The sequence below is a fragment of the Salvelinus fontinalis genome, chromosome 19 (genome assembly GCF_029448725.1).
Source record: "Salvelinus fontinalis isolate EN_2023a chromosome 19, ASM2944872v1, whole genome shotgun sequence".
Lineage (NCBI taxonomy): Eukaryota > Metazoa > Chordata > Actinopteri > Salmoniformes > Salmonidae > Salvelinus > Salvelinus fontinalis.
Window position 1 is genome coordinate 28,890,369 of NC_074683.1, and position 21,422 is coordinate 28,911,790.

Consider the following 21,422-nt stretch of genomic DNA (forward strand, 5'->3'; position numbering starts at 1 on the left):
CGAGAGAAATTCATTAACATTTAAATGGAATCATGCTACAGGATATATACAGTACCAGTCAAAAGTTTGTGCAAATCTGTCATCAAGACAAAGGGTGGCTACTTTGAGGAATGTCAAATCTAAATACATTTAGATTTGTTTAACACTTTTTTGGTTACTACATGATTCCATATGTGATATTTCATAGTTTTGATGTCTTCATTATTATTATACAATTATACAAAAACCCTTGATTGAGTAGATGTGTCTAAACTTTTGACTGGTACTGCATATACCAGCATATTTGTTTGTTTTTTAATTACAGATTTTTGGTGTTAAATCTACTATGTATTTCTATCATGTGTTTGGCTGGATAAAAGACACAAGTTGCCATGGTGATTAAAAGGGTGTGCGTTTTTACACAGATTGTGAATTCCCCCTACCTCGGGACAGTCCCTGATATTAAAGGAGGCCAAACCATCTTTAAAAACTAGATCAGCACCAAGTGTCTCCCCCAGGACCATAACAACAGGTTTGGTCTGTCAGAGACATTCATTAACTTTTTCCATGGCCTTATTTTAAAAAGCTTAATCATCTAGTCTACAACTAGCCTGGTCCCAGATCCCCAACTCCTACAGTCATTGCCTTTAACAAGACTGCACAGACAGATCTGGAACTAGGCTAGTCTACAACATCACATCTTATTGAAAAGATATGTATGGACTTGGAAGATACAAGCAGATAAATATGATGCGTATGTGTCATGACATTTCCCTACTGTTTCAGTCTTCACACTTCATTCAGTTGTGAAACAGTGTTATCCTATGGTACAGTATGTTAGCTAAATCAAACATACTAATGTGACATGAGACACTGTACTGTAGATACCTGTTGGTCTCCTGAGGTTCTTCTCCAGAAATATCCTACGCATAGTACCATCCATAGCCGACTCCTCAATATGAGAATGATCACCTATTACTGTCCAGTACATCATCCTGTAGAAGGTACAAAGACAATTATTTCCTGTTGGGTCTCCATAGCATCTGGTCTAATGGATATCAGGGGATTAAATGCACAGAGATTGGAATCCCTGTCTATAGTTATAGAATCCCTGGAATCCCTGCTATATTTATGTAATCCCTGTCTATATTTACAGAATCCCTGGAATCCCTGCTATATTTATAGATTCCCTGTAATCCCTGTCTATACTTACATAATCCCTGTCTATACTTACAGAATCCCTGGAATCCCTGCTATATTTATAAAATCCCTGTAATCCCTGTCTATACTTACAGAATCCCTGTAATCCCTGTCTATACTTACAGAATCCCTGTAATCCCTATCTATACTTACAGAATCCCTGGAATCCCTGCTATATTTATAAAATCCCTGTAATCCCTGTCTATACTTACAGAATCCCTGTAATCCCTGTCTATACTTACAGAATCCCTGTAATCCCTATCTATACTTACAGAATCCCTGGAATCCCTGCTATATTTACAGAATCCCTGTAATCCCTATCTATATTTACAGAATCCCTGGAATCCCTGCTATATTTATAGAATCCCTGTAATCCCTGCTATATTTATAGAATCCCTTCAATCCCTGTCTATACTTACAGAATCCCTGGAATCCCTGTCTATATTTATAGAATCCCTGTAATCCCTGTCTATACTTACAGAATCCCTGGAATCACTGATATATTTATGGTATCCCTGGAAAACCTGTCTATATTTATTTTACATTTACATTTTAGTCATTTAGCAGACGCTCTTATCCAGAGCGACTTACAGTAGAGTGCATACATTTTATTACATTTACGTACTGAGACAAGGATATCCCTACCGGCCAAACCCTCCCTAACCCGGACGACGCTATGCCAATTGTGCGTCGCCCCACGGACCTCCCGGATGCGGCCGGCTGTGACAGAGCCTGGGCGTGAACCCAGAGACTCTGGTGGCGCAGCTAGCACTGCGATGCAGTGCCCTAGACCACTGCGCCACCCGGGGGTCGATTTATAGAATCCCTGCTATATTTATGTAATCCCTGTAATCCCTGGCTATACTTATAGAATCCCTGGAATCACTGATATATTTATGGAATCCCTGTCAAATATGTATGCCTTAACAAATCAGTAAAGAAAACACATTTTGGAAACCATCTTGGATGCATTTTTCAAAATTGCACAGCCGTCTTCCTTCAGCAGAGTTACAAAATAATGACAAAGCAAAAAGGTATAAAGTGACAACATAATGATGAAATTGAACATTGTATGAAAAGGATGCTCTTACCCTTGCGGTGGGTTGACAGCGATGGCGTACGGCTCTCCTGCAATGTCAGTTATCAGACGGGTGCAATTTGGCCCTCTGAGCTGGCCCACGTTTATAGAGTATCTGAGCTTAGTCCAGTGGGCTGTGTAATAGCTGAACCAGTGCATCCGAGAATGGTCTGTCCAATAGATATTTCCTGTAATCCAGTCAGCAGACACATCCCTCGGTCTACGGAAGTCTGAACACTGCAAGGAAAATCAGAGCTTGTAAACATGAAAGCGTGAACATGAAAAAGACTTAAGGTATTTGTATTAAATATGGCAAATAAACTTTAACATTCAGATGTGAAGAATTGTGTTATCCATTGACGTATTTAGATGCACTCGCTATTCTTTCCCCTATCAAACATGATAGCAGTATGTCTAATCCAATACTTGATGCTAGTAAAGGTTTAGTAGCCTATGCTTAATGTGTAAGAAGTCTTGCGTGTGATCAGGTTATTCTATACAGTAATGTTTCCAATGAGACAACAATGGCTCAAACCTTAGATCAATGTACATCATGGTATTTGAATAATAGTATCTACAAATGACATTGAAAGATGTGTGTCATTATTCGTAAAACAATTGACTGGCTTTCTTTGAGTTTGTCAGTAGCTATATCTACAAATGAGAAAAATGAATCGTCCGAGACATTCATGGCATTAAAGTGGAACAAGGGCAAATTTCAAAAATGTATCTATGTTTATAAACCCCTCTGACTATTTGATGGACTGTCTGTCAAAGCGTGCATATCTCTCACTCAGGGAGAGCGATGTAGAACTAGAGCTACGTCACAGATTTATAAAACTTTCCAGTAGCCGCAGCGCTAGATAGAACTTTGTGTAATGTCTTTAATCTACAAAAATATAAACATTCTATCATACCAAAAACACAACATTTGTCAAGTCCAATTGATTGTGAGACATGGCATATACATTTTATGTGATCCATTTGGTTCGCAGGTTCACAATTTGACCATTTTTGAGATGGTCTCTCTGCCACGCAAGGAGGAAAGGAGCCGACCTTATTCTGCCTCCTACTTTTACCTTGTAACCCCATGGCACATAATTGCACCTGCTAATCAACACTGTCCATCTTCCCTCTGACAGTTTGCTACACACCGAAATATATATATACACCAAAATATATCTACTAAATTTAGAGTGAAAGACTAGTGAGTTTGCAACATAACATCCACTTCATAGGATGACACATATGGGCTAAAAGGCTCATTTATGTACAAATGTTTCATTCGATTGTAATGTTCCTACAGTAGCCAGCTGACAGCAAACATATGAGTGAATTTCTGTTGCAGATATAATAGATCGCCTAGCTACTGATGCATGCATCTATCGAAATGCGACTTATGCTCACTGTCCAAGTTTTCATTGAGGTAGATCAAATATTCTATTATTAAAATTATTATTAGCCTACATTTACATTTTCAAATCGGTAGAATAATGCAATCATTTACAAAACTATGCAGGGATTTAATTTGCAAGCCAGGGCCAAATTGCCTTTCTCGAGCAAGCAGAATAATGTCATAATGTAACCATTATTGAAAAGTATTCCTATAGCCTATGTTTAAATCAAATACCCTTGCATCAAATACCCTACATGTGAAAGTCGTATATTGATTATGTATAGCATACAAAAATGATGATCACTGCAATCAACAGCTAAGGTGTTGCTCATTGGATTACCCCATATCATGGAATAGGCTATGTGAAAGTTTATCAAGACAAAAGGCAGACACATGGAATTATTTGTTTTGGATGGATGGTTGACATGATAGAAAGGTAGGCGGATATTTTCATATCTAAATGTGGGTGAAACTTTTCTTCGGTATACATTTATCGAGCTTGTTATGTGTGTTGTACTCTACTTGCACCGGGGGAAAACCTTATTGTCTATTGTGCAATATATTTCAAATTTTGAACAAAATACACCAGCGACATCATTTAGGAGATAAAGGTTGTGGGCACAGTGTTTCTGATCAGATTGACAATTATGTAATTGTGTGGCTACGATGCCATCTTTAGAGCACAGCATTTTCTGATTCGTTTCCAGAGCTTTGAAAGAGAGAAATTAAATAGGCTACTAAGCGAGGTCTGATGATGCTTCTGACAATATAGTAAAAGGCGTGTTGTGTTGGGTGATGTGCTAACTTTGAATGTAGGCCATTTAGAAAACTGCCAGTGTGTAGTGTTTCTGAGGAGCCCCTTGTGCGTGTGTTGTTGCATGAGCTGGCTGCTGTTCCCTCCTTGCTTGGCCGGGATCTCAGAAAAGGTACAATTGTGAACCCGCGACCCAAATTGTTCACATTAAAGGTTATGCCATATCTCCCAATCGATTCCATTTCCCTATTTTAGTATTTTCGCTGTGACAGAACGTTTATATTTTATTCCATAAAGTTCTATCTAGCACTGCACTGAGTGGGGGGCTGTATAACCCTGTGACGTAGCTCTCCCTCTAGCCCCACCGTGTCTCCCTGAGAGAGAGGTGCGCACATTGACAGACAGTCCAACATCAAGGCAGCGGGGATTAGGAACATATAACATTTTTCAAAAATGTGTTGTTATTCACCTTTAATTCAAACAAAACCTGGAAAGAGCTTGGCACTTTCCTAATGTCCTATACTCTAGCTCACATGAGATATGTGACTATATGAGATTTAATCTTCAAGCACTCACTGCTATATTCACGCTCTCACGGCTAATCATTCTATAATTAATTGTGCTCAAATGCAGTTACCAAGATATACTGTAGCTTCAATGGATTTAGAAAAGAAAAAAACATGCATATCTAGTGATAGTGTTACTTAAACATAACTGTAGATATCCTGTGGATATTAGTAAGTGGACATTGAATGGACAACTCTATCGTACATTTAAAAGTAAAGTAAACATTCCAACCACCCTAACCACACCTTTGGAAATACTTACTATGTTTCCGACATTAGTTTTAGTTTGACTCGTGTCTAGGATTTCTTTGTAAAAAAGTCCACCAGGGTTAAACTGGGTAGCCCAGATAACCTTTTGTTGGTGTAACAGAGCATCCATCCCAATAATGCGGGCATTGTCCTCGATGCGAGTGAGGAGTTTGTGTCCATGGCTCTGGTTAAACGGATACACAAAACTTCGGATTTCAGTGTCATTAGCTATGTAGAGCACTCGATCTTCTGGTCCTGCCCGTTGTTGAGTTATTAATATGCAAAAAAAATGAAAAGTGGCTAAATTCCATTTGGGGTTGTAAACAACAGTTTGACAGCATCATTTCATTTACAAGCACAAAAGTATAATATATGGCAATCAAGTCATATATTAACATTCTTCGGCAGTTTTCTGGACACATTAAGCCTAGACCTGGACTAAAAAGCATTTGTGATGGAGATTCTACTTAGATTTTTCTTTTTATTCCAGAACTAGGATGAATCTGTGTCCAACAAACTGCCCCCATATATCACATGTTCCTTGTTGATCAGGATAATAATACATAATCACATAGTAACAAGACCAGTCATGTATTACTACTACTACCCGTGGTGCCAATCAGTAGGAATAGTGGGGATATGTCATTAAAATGGGAAAAGTGCATTCAGAAAGCATTCATACCCATTGACTTATTCCACGTTTTGTTGTGTTACAGCCTGACATTGAAATGTATTAAATGTATTTTTCACTCACCCATCTACACACAATACTCCATAATGACAAAGTGAAAACATGTTTTTAGAAATGTTTGCTAAATTATTGAAAATTAAATAAAGAAATATCTAATTTACATATGTATTCACACCCCTTTGCTCTGACACTCCAAATTGAGCTCAGGTGCATCCAATTTCCCTTAGTCATCCTTGAGATGTCGCTACAACTTGATCGGTGTCCACCTGTGGCCAATTCAATTGTTTGGACATGATTTAGAAAGAAACACACCTGTCTATATAAAAGGTCTCACAGTTGCCAATGCATGTCAGAGCAGAAACTAGATCTCCAAGATAGAATTGTGATGAGGCATATATCTGAGGAAGGGTATACAACAATTTCTAGAGTGTTGAATGTTTCCAAAAGCACAGTGGTCTCCATCATTGGGAAACTGAAAAAATATGAAACTACCCAGACTGCCTAGAGCTGGCTGTCCGATCAAACTGAGCAACCAGGCAAGAGGGACCTTGGTCAGGGAGGTGACCAAGAACCCAATGACCACTGACAGAACTAAAGAGTTCCTTGGCTGAGATGGGAGAACATGTCAGAAGGACAACAGTCTTTACAGCACTTTACCAATCTGGGCATTATAGGAGTAGCCAGACAGAAGCCACTCCTGAGAAAAAGACACATGACAGCATGCCTAGAGTTTGCAAAAAGGCAAGTGACAAACTCTGATGAGATGTGGTCTTATGATGCAAAAATGTAACTCTTTGGCCTAAATACAAAGCGCTATGTCTGGAAAAAGCCAGGCACAGCTCACCACCCATCTTACACCATCACTACCAGGTGATGTGCTATGGGGATGTTTTTCAGTGGCAGGGCCTGGGAGACTGGTAAGGATAGAGGAAACATTTAATGGAGCCAAATACAGGCAAATCCCTGATGAGAACCCGCTTCAGAGTGCAAACAACCTTAGACTAGGGTGAAGGCGAAGATTTACATTCCAACAGGACAATGACACCAAACATACAGACAAACCAGAATGTGAAAGTCCTTGAATGGCCTCGCAAAAGCCCAGACTTGAATCCCATTGAAAATCTTTGGAAACTTAACAGAGCTTGAGAAAATCTGCAAGGAAGAATGGGAGAAAATCTCCAAATCAAGACATACCAAAGCTGTAATCGACGCCAAATGTGCTTCTACAAAGTATTGACTCAGGGGTGTGAATATTTATGTTTCATTTTCAATACATTTGCAAAAATGTCTAAAACCATGTTTTCACTGTCATTATGGGGTATTGTGTGTAGATGGTTGAGAATTTTTTGTTGATTTAATATATTTTAATTTCAAGGTTGTAACACAAAAACTTTAGAAAATGTTGTACTTTCCGAAGGCACTGTATCACAGTGGTGTATACACCCGCAACTTTAACACTTTAGACAAAAGATGTGAAGTAGATTTTTGTGAATATTGCCAATCATTATTAATATAATCCTTATTGGTCACATCAGAAACAGCTCAGTTTTATACTATCTAAATTGTTAAATGGCTGGTCTTGTATACATTCAGTATTACTTATACAATCCTGTTGTCTTAATGTAAAGGTTATCTGATGACTATGACAGTATCTTTACAATGAAGAGTGGTAAGGATAAAGTACAGTCTCATCTATTGAATAAAAAAAATATTTTCAAATAAAGGGTATACAATATTCAAGAATATTTTGCAGTTTATAGAAATACATAATATACTATTCATTTTAGCTTAAAAATACCAGATACAATACTGTATATCAATTGAAACTACAACAGTAAAAAAATCTTAGCTCAATATGTGGCACATCAAGATGATAGTTCAATGTAATTCATTTAGAACATACAGTAACAAAATGGTCCATACCTTTTACTATACAGTTTCTATTGTTTTCCTTGAAATTCCTGTCACAAGTACATTTGTAGGATCCTTTAGTGTTTGTACAATAGTGAGCGCACGTGTCAAACTCAAGACACTCATTGATTTCTGAGGAGAAAAGGAAAAACATCTTCATTCAGTTACTGTACTGCACATGGAAACAGTTAAGCTGCCGTACCTCTCAAATCAGAAATTTCAGTTCATGTTGATATTGCCCTAACCTATAGGATTTGAGGATACTTATTGTATACTGAAATTAAAATAAAAAATACTATAAAAAAAAGTGAGATTTGCACTAGATTGAACAGTTGCAATGTCAACATTTGATATACATCATAAAAATGTATGAAAACAAAAATGTGCTATTTGGTCTTAATTTAAGTTAAGGTTTAGGCATAAGGTTAGCAGTGTGGTTAAATTCAGGGTTAAGGTTAGATTTAAAATCAGATGTTACGACTTTGTGGCTGTGCCACCTAGAGACTACCCTGCAGAGCTGCCTACCAGCAGATGAGTCATCCCAATTAATGCCAACCTGCTAAAAAAATAACTATTGCTATTAACACTGGTTCAGTTTCACATGTTGAAGTACGTTCATATACCAGCTTTACTAAGCAACTGATCCCAGTTACTGAGTCATATTCAGAGTAACAGTCAGCTGATGTGATGACAACATGCATAGGAAGTCTAGGTTTAAATGGTCATTGGTTATCTTTCAGAAAGCAGAGTCTTAACCCATTACGAAAGTGGAAATTACAACTTGAGTACTTAGTTACTCTCCCCCTTAATAGAATAATCAATAACCACTGAGCACAAAAGCAATAACTAGGAGGCAAAAGCCAGGTTTAGAGTTCAATTTATAATCGCCGATATCGTTATCTCCAACTAAATTATGCAAAACTTGGCTACTCAATCCGTAATTAGTTAAACTCATTGAAACTGGATGGCTTACTACATTATCTGTAAGTGAAAGCTACTAAGATACTAAACACCTACTCGGAGATAAATATATTGAAGGAATCGGTGTCTGTAAGGAAAAACTAGAAAGCAATATGTTACGTATATTGTTCATTAACCACAGCTGTGTACATATTAGCCATATTAGTTAAATGTATATATATTTTTAAACGTGTTAAAGAATGCCATTTCTTATTACAGTAACGTTATTCTGTCTAATTAAACAGTGAGGGGAAAACCAGGCCGTACAGTACCTTCACACTGGGCAGTCTTCAGATTCCTCCTGAAGCCAGATTTGCACTGACATACTGCATTTGTGTTTGTCTGATTGCAAATTGCATCCTCTCCACATGGGTTTGTTTTCTTTCCACATATGTCTCCATTTGAAGCTACAGTCAAAGACAATGTGATTGCACATGAAAACACATTTCTATACATCGAATATACTTGCAACAAGTTGTTCCATTGATGTGTGGAAGCCAGGTGAAGATCAACTTTCTTCAAACAAACAAAAAACTCAGCAAATTTGGGTCATGTATTGCCATAAATGTTCTGACATCATCTAACATTTGGATCTAGCAGAAGAATATAGCAGAGCCCTAGATTATCTCACGGATCAAGTTCCTCCCCAGAAACATCTAATACTTCCATCTAAACAGCAGGATATTGATCTGTGTGACACACAAAACACACACACATACAGGCCTTGCAATCCTGCTCGTCCGATCCCCCGTCCCCACAGTCATTGAAGAGGTCACACTGCAGCTGGGCTGGGATGCATCGCTGGGTACTGCAGGTGAACTCTGCCTTCCCACACCGTCTGGGTCTGCCAGACACCACCTCTGCTTTGGGACGCACACAGAAGCCAAACACACGTCAGGCTGCATCGGCAACAGAGAAGGCATTTGCATAAGATATCTGAGATATCGTTATATGATGTGATGTGGAGTTTGTAGGGAAATCAAAGGAACTTGACTAATACAACATTGTTGCTGTTGTCGCACTGATACGATTAGGAATAATGTTTTTTGGAATATATAATTTCTCAACATTCTTGATTAAGAAAAATGTAATGTCATTTGAAGTGTAACTGGTGTAAACTCACCACATTCCTCCTCATCCGAGTTATCCCCACAGTCGTCAACCTTGTTACACAGTTGGTCAGAGCGCAGACACACACGGTCATTTCTGCATCGGTGTGGCCGTGTGGGGGGACAGGAAAGTTTGGCTGGAGCGGAGAAGAATAACACAAGTATTGCAGACAGTCAAATACATTTTAGTTCATTCAACATAGTCCATTCTAGTCTATTTAAATTCTTCCATTCTAGTCCATTCAAAGGAATCCACCATTTCAAACATGAATATGACCTTGCATTGCATTGCATTGGAGTTACAATAAAATATCCATCAAAGATCTAAGTTGCTATTTCAACCCACCACACGTCTCTGTGTCCTCGTCTGAGTTGTCTCCACAGTCGTCCTTGCCATCACACACCCACGCATGGAGCTTGCATAAGGTGTTGTTGCAAATGAACTCATCAGGACGGCAGAAGAAGATGCCTGAAATTACAAACGGAAGGTTAACACTAGTGCTATGGGCTTTCTTTCACAAGGTTGTCTTATAGCTAGGTTTTTCCATTTCCTTCTAAACTTCTATTCAATAGCGTTGTGCTATCACTATAGTGTCTGTATGAAAGAACGTTCTCGTTAGCAAAGTGACCTTTGCTTAGTCAGAATATGACTATTGTTTTGTACACCTTTCACAGTAAAACACATGGCTAGAATGGTGATTGCTATGCTACTAGCCATGTGTGAGTTTCAACACCCCTTGTTGCTAACATGGTACTATGAAGGAAGAAAAGCGAATGTGTGTACCATATTGACAGGCATGTAATCTGTACTACAGTGTTCCAGTAAACATGCTCAACTCTACCCATAGTTGCAATCAATGTTCCCTCTCAACTGCGCGCATTTCCTCCTAGACTACCGCACAGAAGAAATGCCATGCAAATACGCAAGAGATTGAACTTCACTCAGTTCGTCCCATTAGTTTGCACTATAGATCAACGTTTTTTCTGTGATCGATACAATATTATATCAGCCCCTTTTCAATGCAACAAAACAAAACAAATCTAACTTTGCAAGATTGAGTCTTTGATTTTGTTGTAGGCAGAGGCAGAGTGCAATAGAGTAATTTTATTAGTGGTTGCGGTCTTTCAATCATGCGAGTGAATGCGCTTTTCAGATGACTTCAGATCAGAGCGCAGAGCCATTTGCGTGCACATACTGTTGATATTCTTTGCAAGTTAGCGAGTTATTAGCCCAGTTATAGATAAGTATAGGTCAGCAATACTGCTTCCTACAAGAGCACAAAACGTGTAAACTACATTTCAAGCTTTTTTTGAAAAGCCAGTCAGGTAAAATGCTTATGTTTTATTTAAAGGGGCAATTTTGTATTTTGAGACAGACTTGAATATGCAAGTAACCCAATAGGCAGAGGGGTAGCCTATATTGTCTAATTCTCTGTATGGTAAAAATAAATCAAATGTTATTTGTCACATACACATGGTTAGCAGATGTTGATACGAGTGTAGTGAAATGCTTGTGCTTCTAGTTCCAACAGTGCAGTAATATCTAACAAGTAGTCTAACAATTCCCCAACATATACCAAATACACCCAAATCTAAAGAGGTGAATGAGAATATGTATATGTAAGTACATGGATGAGCGATGGCCGAGCGACATAGGCAAGGTGCAATAGATGGTTTAAAATACAGTATAGACATGTGATATGAGTAATGTAAGATATGTAAACATAAAAGTGGCATTATTTAGAGTACATTGTATAAAGTGACTACTGATCCATTTATTAAAGTGGCCAGTAATTGGGGATCAATGTAGGCAGCAACCTCTCTGAGTTAGTGATTGCTGTTTAGCAGTCTGATGGCCTTGAGATGGAAGCTGGTTTTCAGTCTCTCGGTCCCAGCAATAATGCGCCTGTACTGACCTCGCCTTCTGGATGATAGCGGTGTGAACAGGCAGTGGCTTGGGTGGTTGATGTTCTTGATGATCTTTTTGGCCTTCCTGTGACATCGGGTGCTGTAGGTGTCATCGAGAGCAGGTAGTTTGCCCCCGGTGATGTGTTGTGCAGACCACACCACCCTCTGGAGATCCTTACGGTTGAGGCTGGTGTAGTTGCTATACAAGGCTGTGATACAGCCCGACAGGATGATCTCGATTGTGCATCTGTAAAGGTTTGTCAGGGTTTTAGTTGACAAGCCAAATTTCTTCAGCCTCCTGAGGTTGAAGAGGCGCTGTTGTGCCTTCTTCACCACACTGTCTGTGTGATTGGACCATTTCAGTTTGTCTGTGATGGACCATTTCAGTTTGTCTGTGATGTATACGCGGAGGACCTTAAAACTTTCCATCTTCTCCACTGCTGTCCCTTCGATGTATATAGGGGGGTGCTCCCCCTGCGGTTTCCTGTCCACGATCATCTCCTTTGTTTTGTTGAGTGAGAGGTTGTTTTCCTGACACCACACTCCGAGTGCTCTCACCTCCTCTCTGTAGGCTGTCTCGTTGATGTTGGTAATCAAGCCCACTACTGTTGTGTCATCTGCAAACTTGATTGAGTTGGAGGCGTGCATGGCCACGCAGTCGTGGGTGAACAGGGAGTACAGGAGGGGGCTGAGCACGCACCATTGTGGGGCCCCAGTGTTGAGAGTCAGCGAAGTGGAGATGTTATTTTCTACCTTCACCACCTGGGGGCGGTCCGTCAGAAAGTCCAGGACCCAATTGCACAGGGCGGGGTTGTGACCCAGGACCTCATGCTTGATGATGAGCTTGGAGGGTACTATGGTGTTGAATGCTGAGCTGTAGTCAATGAACAGCATTCTTACATAGGTATTTATTTTGTCCAGATGGGATAGGGTAGTGTGCAGTGTGATGGCGACTGCGTCGTTTGTGGACCTGTTGGGGCAGTATGCAAACTGAAGTGGGTCTAGGGTGGCTGGTAAGGTGGATGTGATATGATCCTTGACTAGTCTCTCAAAGCACTTCATGATGACAGAAGTGAATGCTACGGGGCGGCAGTCATTTACTTCAGTTATATTTGTCTTCTTGGGTACAGGAACAATGGTAGCCATCTTGAAGCATGTGGGGACAATAGACTGGGATAGGGAACAATTGAATGTGTCCAAAAACACACCAGCCAGCTTGTCTGAGCATGCTTTGAGGACGCGTCTAGGTATGCCGTCTGTGCCAGCAGCCTTGTCAAGGTTAACACGTTTAAATGTTTTACTCACGTCAGCCACGGTGATGGACGGACGGACGGGTGCGCAGTCCTTGTTAGCGGGCTACGACGGTGGCACTGTATTGTCCTCAAAGCGGGCAAAGAAGGTGTTTAGTTTGTTTGGAAGCATGACGTCGGTGTCTGTGACGTGGCTGGATTTATTTTTGTAGTCCGTGATTTCCTGTAGACCCTGCCATATACGTCTCGTGTCTGATACGTTGAGTTGTGACTCCAGCTTGTTCTGGCATTTCACTTCTTTGATTGCCTTGCGGAGGGAAAAGCTACACTGTTTATATGCAGACATATTGCCAGACCTCGTTCCATGGTTAAATGCGGTGGTTCGCGCTTTCAGTTTTGCACGAATGCCGCCCTCCATCCACGATTTCTGGTTAGGGTAGGTTTTAATAGTCACAGTGGGTACAACATCTGCGATGCACTTCTTAATAAACGCACTCACTGAGTCAACGTATAGGTCTATGTTGTTCTTTGAGGCTGATCAGAACATATTCCAGTCCGCTTGATCAAAACAATCTTGAAGCGTGCCTTCCGATTGGTCGGACCAGCATTGAATGGTTCTCATCACTGGTACATCTTGCTTGAGTTTCTGCCTATAAGACGAAAGGAGCAAGATGTCGTTGTGGTCGGATTTGCCGAAGGGAGGGCGTTGTATGCATCGCAGAAGTTAGAACAGCAGTGGTCGAGGGTATTGCCCATGCGCGTAGTGCAACCAATATGCTGGAAGAATTTAGGTTGATTTAAATTTGCTTTGTTAATATCCCCACTATAATAAATGCAGCCTCATGATGTATGGTTTCCAGTTTGCATATAGTCCAGTGAAGTTCCCATGTTGGCTGTCTTGGTGTTTGCTTGAGGTGGAATGTACACAGCTGTGACTATAACTGACAAGAATTCTCTTGGTAGGTAAAATGGCCGGCACTTGATTGTAAGGAATTCTAGATCCGGTGAGCAGAAGGACTTAAGTTCCTGTATGTTGTTATGATTACACAATGAGTCGTTAATCATAAAGCATACACCACCGCCCTTCCTTTTCCCAGAGAGGTGTTTATCTCTGTCAGCGCGATGCATGGAGAAGCCCAGTGGCTGAACTGATTCCGACAACATATCCCGAGAGAGCCATGTTTCCGTGAAACAGAGAATGTTACAATCTCTGGAAGGCAACCCTTGCTCGAATGTCGTCTACCTTGTTGTCAAGAGATGGGACATTGGCTAGTAGTATACTATATGTAAGAAAATATACATAAAAAACAAAATACTGCATAGTTTCCTAAGAACTCGAAGCAAGGAGACCATCTGTAATACATTTTATTTTGTAAAGTGGTTTCTTGCATCATACAACACAATACAATGTCATTTACAGTCACCTATTTGGCCCATGGTGTTACAGACCAAGTAGAAAATCCTTAATTAATGTCAAGCCCTTCATAATATAAATATATCATGCAATGTAGGCCTGTATTGAACATCACATATATGCTACTGCAGGCTATATCATAGAAGTCAAAAGCTATTTCCATGTGAAAATGTTATGGGTTTTGCTCCATTGGTTTTGGTTGATAGGCCTACGTTATGCTCAAATAGCCACAATAGCCTATTGGCTACTGTCTAAAACTGTAAGGGTACAGCCTTAGCGATTATATGTAAACGCTCGCTGAAAGTTGCACAAAATTCTCAGAGTGTTCAAGTTTCCACTCACTAGACAAAGATTTGCTCAGTGCACCACATTTCAACACCTGAAAGGCATGTCTCTACTGTAGTAGGACATGTTGCCTGTAAATTAAAATAAAATGAAAACAGACCTGTATGGAAAACCAACTACTTCCTAAGAGGAGACAGTTTCCACCCCATCTCTCTTAAAGTGTCAACTGCAACTGAATAAAATTGGCTCTTACTAGTCCTGTTGTAATTTCTAATACCTGTCCAACTCTGGCTGCAGTTACAGTTTTCTAGTACATTGATATGTGAAGTGAGTTTGTCCAACCCCTGTCGTACCTTGACTGCAGTTCTCCTCATCACTATGGTCCACACAGTCAAACACGTCGTCACAGCACCATCTCCGTGGGATACAGTGGGCATGGTTCAGACACAAGTACTCATCTTCCTTGCACTCCTTCACACAGCCTGCCTGTCGACATGGCAACATAAAACATGTAAACAGCATTATACACTATTAAATGTCCAACACAGTCAAGCCATTCTCAGTGATAAAGTTTGATACAAGTGTCTTCAATCCTATCCTTTTGTATACTGTTAAGAATTCACCTTACACAGGGCACCAAATTATGTAGGGATGATCCTTACAAATAGGGAAATCTCTACATAAATGCTTGTGTGGGAAGATCAGCTACAGCACTGGAGAAAAATCATAATCTTTTCTTCTTATCTCTGCCGTTTTACGTAAATAAGCTAAATAAAGCTACAGTAAGTGATTAGCTGATATCGGACGAGGTTAAAGTACCAAGCAGAGCCACACCCACCTCATCTGATCCATCCAGACAGTTGTCCTGTCCATCACATCTCAGACTGGCCGAAACACAGCCTCCACTGGCACACACATACTCATTTAGGGAGCAAGAGGGGAGCACTGGAAACACCCAGATCAGAGATAGAGAGCTTTATTGAGTGCACACACTCCACAACATAATAATATAACACCCATCATTCACAGCATGAGTGGGGCCGGTTTGTATGTGTTCTGCACACTGTTATGAACTCATGAAAAAATAATCGCTACAACCCATTGTTTCTGTCCAAACCAGCAGTGCTGGACTTTGAACAGGTCCTAGGTCTAAATATGATGTCTTCCCTCAGGCTAGAGCATGCTGTGTGCTAGCTACTGCTGTGCTAAATCCCACTCAGGCAATCACCACCTTTGGGGCTTTCGGATGAGGTTTTGAGCCGTGTTGCAATTACCGCCAAGTGGGTTAACCCCATTGGCACAATGTGTAAGGGTGTATTCAGACCCCTTAACTTTTTCCCAATTTTTTTAGGTTACAGCCTTATTCTAAAATTGATTAAATCATTGTTGTTTTTTTCTCATCAGTCTACATACAATACCCCATAATGACAAAGCAAAAACTATTTTTTTATTTAAAACCCCCCTGAAATATCCCATTTACATTTAAGTATTCAGACCCTTTACTCAGTGCTTTGTTGAAGCACCTTTGGCAGCGATTACAGCCTCGAGTCTTCTTGGGTATGACGCTACAAGTTTGTCCCACCTGTATTTGGGGAGTTTCTCCCATTCTTCTCTGCAGATACTCTCAAGCTCTGTCAGGTTGGATGGGGAGCGAGATGTTCGATCGGGTTCAAGTCCAGGCTCTGGCTAGGCCACTCAAGGACATTCAGAAACTTGTCCCGAAACCATTCCTGCATTCTCTTGGCTGTCCTGTTGGAAGGTGATCCATCGCCCCAGTCTGAAGCAGGTTTTCATCAAGGACCTCTCTGTTCTTTGCTCCGTTCATCTTTGCCTCGATCCTGACAAGTCTCCCAGCCCCTGCTGCTGAGAAAAATCCCCAAAGCATGATGCTGCCACCACAATGCTTCACCATAGTAATGATGCCAGGTTTCCTCCAGACATGTCGCTTGGCATTCAGGCCAAAGAGTTCCATTTTGGTTTCATCAGACCAGAGAATCTTGTTTCTCATGGCCTGAGAGTCTTTAGGTGCCTTTTGGCATACTCCAAGCGGGCTGTCATGTGCCTTTTACTGAGGAGTGGCATCCGTCTGGCCACTCGACAATAAAGGCCTGATTGGTGGAGTGCTGCAGAAATGGTTGTCTTTCTGGAAGTTTCTCCCATCTCCACAGAGGAACTCTAGAGCTCTGTCAGAGTGACCATCAGGTTCTTGGTCACCTCTCTGACCAAGGCCCTTCGCCTCCTATTGCTCAGTTTGGCCGGGCAGCCAGCTCTAGGAAGAGTATTGGTGGTTCCAAACTTCTTCCATTTAAGAATGATGGAGGCCACTGTGTTCTTGGGGACCTTCAATGCTACAGGCATGTTTTAGTACATTTCCCCAGATCTGTGCCTCGACACCATCCTGTCTCTCAGCACTATGGACAATTCCTTCGACCTCATGGCTTGGTTTTTCTCTGACATGCACTGTCAACTGTGGGACCTTATATAGACAGGTTTGTGCCTTTCCAAATCATGTCCAATCAATTGAATTTACCACAGGTGGACTCCAATCAAGTTGTAGAAACATCTCAAGGATAATCAATGGAAACAGGATGCACCTGAGCTAAATTTTGAGTCTCATAGCAAAGGGACGGAATACTTATGTAAATAAGGCATTTCTGTTTTTTAATTTTAATATTTTAGGAAACATTTCTAAAAGCATGTTTTTGCTTCATCATTATGGGGTATTGTGTGTATATTGCTGAGGCCATTTTTAGATGTAATCCATTTTAGAATAAGGCTGTAACGTAACAAAATGTGGAAAAAGTCAAGGGGTTTGAATAGTTTCCGAAGGCTCTGTATTGCTTACTATATGTCTGCTTTAGAGGGACAAGCGAAAGTTATGAAAACATTTGTTTAGTAGGTAAAAGTGTTTAAAACATGTTGGCTCACCATTATTCTTTTTTAAAGAAGATGGAGAACCAGCTGAAGAATGATCAACAGCAGAGTTTTGGCACAGGTTGACTCAAATAGTACTATTCCTATTGGCGCGACGCATATGATGTTTGTCTTTCATGACAGAGACCCAGCTTCTTTCCCTGCCCTGCTATTCGCTAAAATACCAAAAGGTACAAATCTCTTGGCGAGGTTGCTAGGTGGTTTTAGCAAACTCTAAACTTTTATTTGATTTTTTTTTTAATTGGGGGAGGGGGACTCGCTCGCATCACTTTTTGATGTGTTTTTATCCGTCATACAGTTCATTATGTTTTAATGGCTTTACTGTGGGTAAAAACACATGGCGTACAGAATTGGAACAGTATTTCATTACAAGTCACACAGAAAGCAGCCTTGACAATTCTACTGCTTATACCTTGTAACTATCATAGGAGGTAAAGCACCCCCCTCCACACCAAAATCTTACTCATCTTACCCTACTCCGAATAAAAAAGCCCAGAAAAACTCTAACTTTGTCTTGTTTTTCAATCAAAGAATATAAACTACAACAGTCCATGTTACCGTAGGAGCTTGTGGCACTCAGCTTTTTAACAACTACTTCAATTTCACATTAAAATGTTTTTTTGGGGGGGAAAAGTAACCTTTTTACCTTGTTTTCCTCGTATACCGTACCTGTCCCCTGGCAGTTCCTCTCGTCCTCTCCTGTCTTGCAATCCTCTTGGCCGTCACAGAGCCACTTGAGGGAGATGCAGAGGTTATTGAGACACTGGAACTGGTCCTCAGCACACCGAGCCTCACAGTCCTTCTGTAGAGATATAAAGGACAAGAAGCTCACATTTACAATAGGCTTATACTTTACATGTTCGATGTTCCAATTCTTATACAGTAGAACCATATGGTAATACTTTCTTTGAAAGGTACCTTCACTAGGACTTGATAGCTCAATTATAACCCATACATAACACTTTCATTGACAATTTTAATGCTTTATATGTGCAGGATGGCAGGGTATTGCCGGGCATTGAGACCCATTGAGTCTTCATTGCCTGTTTAGTCAGTTTTAGGTAAGAATAGGGTGGACAAGATAACTTGTTTTTTTACAAGAGAAATCATGCATAGCATACTACTATTTACTACTTAGTGAACTACATTTGGGCTCCCGAGTGGCGCAGCGGTCTAAGGCACTGCATCTCAGTGCTTGAGGCGTCACTACAGACACCCTGGTTCGATTCCAGGCTTAATCACAACACAGTCGCATAGGGCGGCGCACAATTGCCCCAGCGTCGTCCGGGTTTGGCTGGTGTAGGCCATCATTGTAAATAAGAATATGTTCTTAACTGACTTGCCTAGTTAAATAAAGGTTAAATAAAATGATGTCAAGAGGTTGCTCTTGGAGGGGATTACTAATGCTGTAATTGCCGTGGGGGTATTTAACAGAGGAATAAGTTACAAGGCATAATAAATGAGTAATTGCGTGGCTCTTCCTCAGCCATCACACAATGGAAACCTGAATATTTTCTATTGGTTGGCTCATATTTCATGAATAGCTCATGCTTTAAAAAAAAATCACATTCCACAAAACAGGTCAATAATTCTCATGCATGCCTAGTTAATTTAGTATTTTTGTTAGTAAACCAGTTTGCATAATTGTTCACATATTTGCATAACAGAACAAACATAAAATGTCTCTCTATTAGGACATTCTCATCCATAATATTATCGTCTGCGTTCCAATAAAATTCAGAATATTTTACGATATGAATATCATAATGCTATCAAATCCTATCTGCAATTCAATACGCATGCCTTTTAGGAGAAAAATAAAACATTCACATGTATGAAAGAAAAAGCAAGATAGAAACATAAAGTTAAGATGAATAAGGGTCAATTCACTCAAATAAGATTATTCAAGAGGTTGTGACTCACACAGTTTACAGGCTATAACATGCTATTTACAGGCTGTTTTTAAATGACAACAGGGATCACTGACCTCGTCTGAATTATCAGGGCAATCATAGTCTCCATCGCAGCGGAATCGAGCGGAGATGCAGTCCCCGTTAGCACAGGTAAAGTCCTTGTGGTTACAGGTCACTGGCTCTGAGTCAAGGGAGAGGACAAGAACATCACTACACTTGAAATAGAAATGACATAGGAGTCGGGCCCTCAAACACGATATACGCTCCACCACACAACTTTAATTAGACTAGTTACACAACGACGCCATTCAAGGGTGGATCTTCATAATTTTCTACAAGGCTCTAGTACTCCCTAACAAGTGATGTCCGTTATAGACTACTTAAAGACTATATATATACTATGTGTGTTATAGACTAGGCTATATAGACTATTTACACTTGAAATAGCCATGGAAAAGCAACCAACCTCTAAGAAAACACACGCATGGGCCTTTATAAGAGGTATCATGAGAGAAGTGAATCCCCTAGAGCCCCCTTAATGAAAAAAAAACTTGAATTTCACGTGATCATGTGAAGTTCTCTTAAAACACATGTATCTCATAATTCATAAGTGGAATTTTACATAAAATCATGTTATCTTCTACATGTCAAATCATGTGGTTTTGTGTAAGGGCCCTTTTACAAGAGATATCTCTTAAACATTGCTTAATCTGGGCCCAGTTTTTCAAAAGCTCATCTGGATTTTGCATATTTTTTGGATACGATTAAATGCATAGAAATAGAATGAATAAAATGAGAGTCCCCATTCAAGTCAATGATTCGTCTGTTAATTTCTTCTATTTCTATGTGTTAAATCCCATTCGATAGGCGAAATCTAGATAGATAACTTTTGGAAAAACTGGGCCCTGGCAGTAAGCCTACTGTTGGCTCGTCAAAGACATTTGTTGGACATGATAGTTGGAATGCCAGTGGCTCAAGATGTAAATACATTCATAGCCAGTATACTCCTGAACCCTACTATCTGGCAACCTCCACATTCAGGTGCACTGTATGTCTAGGTCTCTGAGGACAACATTATACCATATTTAAGCACCATCAAATTCAAGTGCTGGGGTCCTCCCCTCACCCCCTGGTTATCGTGGACTGTTAACTGACTGTATGAGTAAAGGTAGTTGTGGTTATGAGCTGCAGTTAGAGAAAAGGTCCCAACAGAGCCTGCAGTCTGCAGCATATTGTGATTTGCAGCCTCTATCGCTCTCCTGTCTGCTAGCCTAGCTGGTGCACCTACTTAATTCTTTACCATCCAACACTTGACTTGGATTTATTTGCATTTTAAGTGACATTAATAGGTAAGGGGAATAAGCCCATAATAAATCAAATGTATGACGAATACTCAGCATAAAATGAATACACACACACACACACACACACACACACACACACACACACACACACAGAGCAGAGATATGGGCAAGCTGGCTTAACAAATCCCTTTCATACGTAAACAAATTTAATTCCAGTAGTTGGTTATGAATATCTAAACAAAAAAGTGAGCCTGGGAAGAAGAGGAGAGATGGCATCAAAGCTGAAGAATATGGAACTCTGACTTTCTTTTAGATCCAAAGTGGAGTTGGAGAGGGGAACATGCTCAGAGGGCATCGCCGAGTTAGAAACAGTTAAGAACAGGGCTCCATTGAGCTGCCTGTTACTTTGATTGTGGGATCTCTTTACAAAGTTAAACAGAGGAACGGTACAGTATATAAACACAAAGACCAAGAGGGGAGTCAGTTAATCTTCAAACAATTCCAAAATACTAACTGAACTG

General features: G+C 40.3%; 1 protein-coding gene across 8 annotated transcripts in view; it reads right to left on the reverse strand.

Moving 5' to 3' along the window:
• Positions 1–21,422, reverse strand: part of LOC129816575 (low-density lipoprotein receptor-related protein 1B-like) — a 586,954-nt gene that overhangs the window by 35,247 nt on the left and 530,285 nt on the right. For 4 of the 8 annotated variants that reach the window (XM_055871205.1, XM_055871204.1, XM_055871202.1 and 1 more), the window contains exons 67-78: positions 19,672–19,778; positions 18,354–18,486; positions 15,589–15,695; positions 15,104–15,236; positions 10,240–10,362; positions 9,908–10,030; positions 9,504–9,647; positions 9,057–9,191; positions 7,837–7,956; positions 5,236–5,477; positions 2,271–2,494; positions 868–974 (exon numbers count right to left, since the gene is read on the reverse strand). In XM_055871205.1, the coding sequence (XP_055727180.1) occupies positions 868–974; positions 2,271–2,494; positions 5,236–5,477; positions 7,837–7,956; positions 9,057–9,191; positions 9,504–9,647; positions 9,908–10,030; positions 10,240–10,362; positions 15,104–15,236; positions 15,589–15,695; positions 18,354–18,486; positions 19,672–19,778 (1,698 nt within the window). Of the gene's footprint in view, positions 1–867; positions 975–2,270; positions 2,495–5,235; positions 5,478–7,836; positions 7,957–9,056; positions 9,192–9,503; positions 9,648–9,907; positions 10,031–10,239; positions 10,363–15,103; positions 15,237–15,588; positions 15,696–18,353; positions 18,487–19,671; positions 19,779–21,422 lie in introns of those variants that run through there. The other 4 variants (XM_055871208.1, XM_055871203.1, XM_055871201.1 and 1 more) reach the window with 2 other exon arrangements.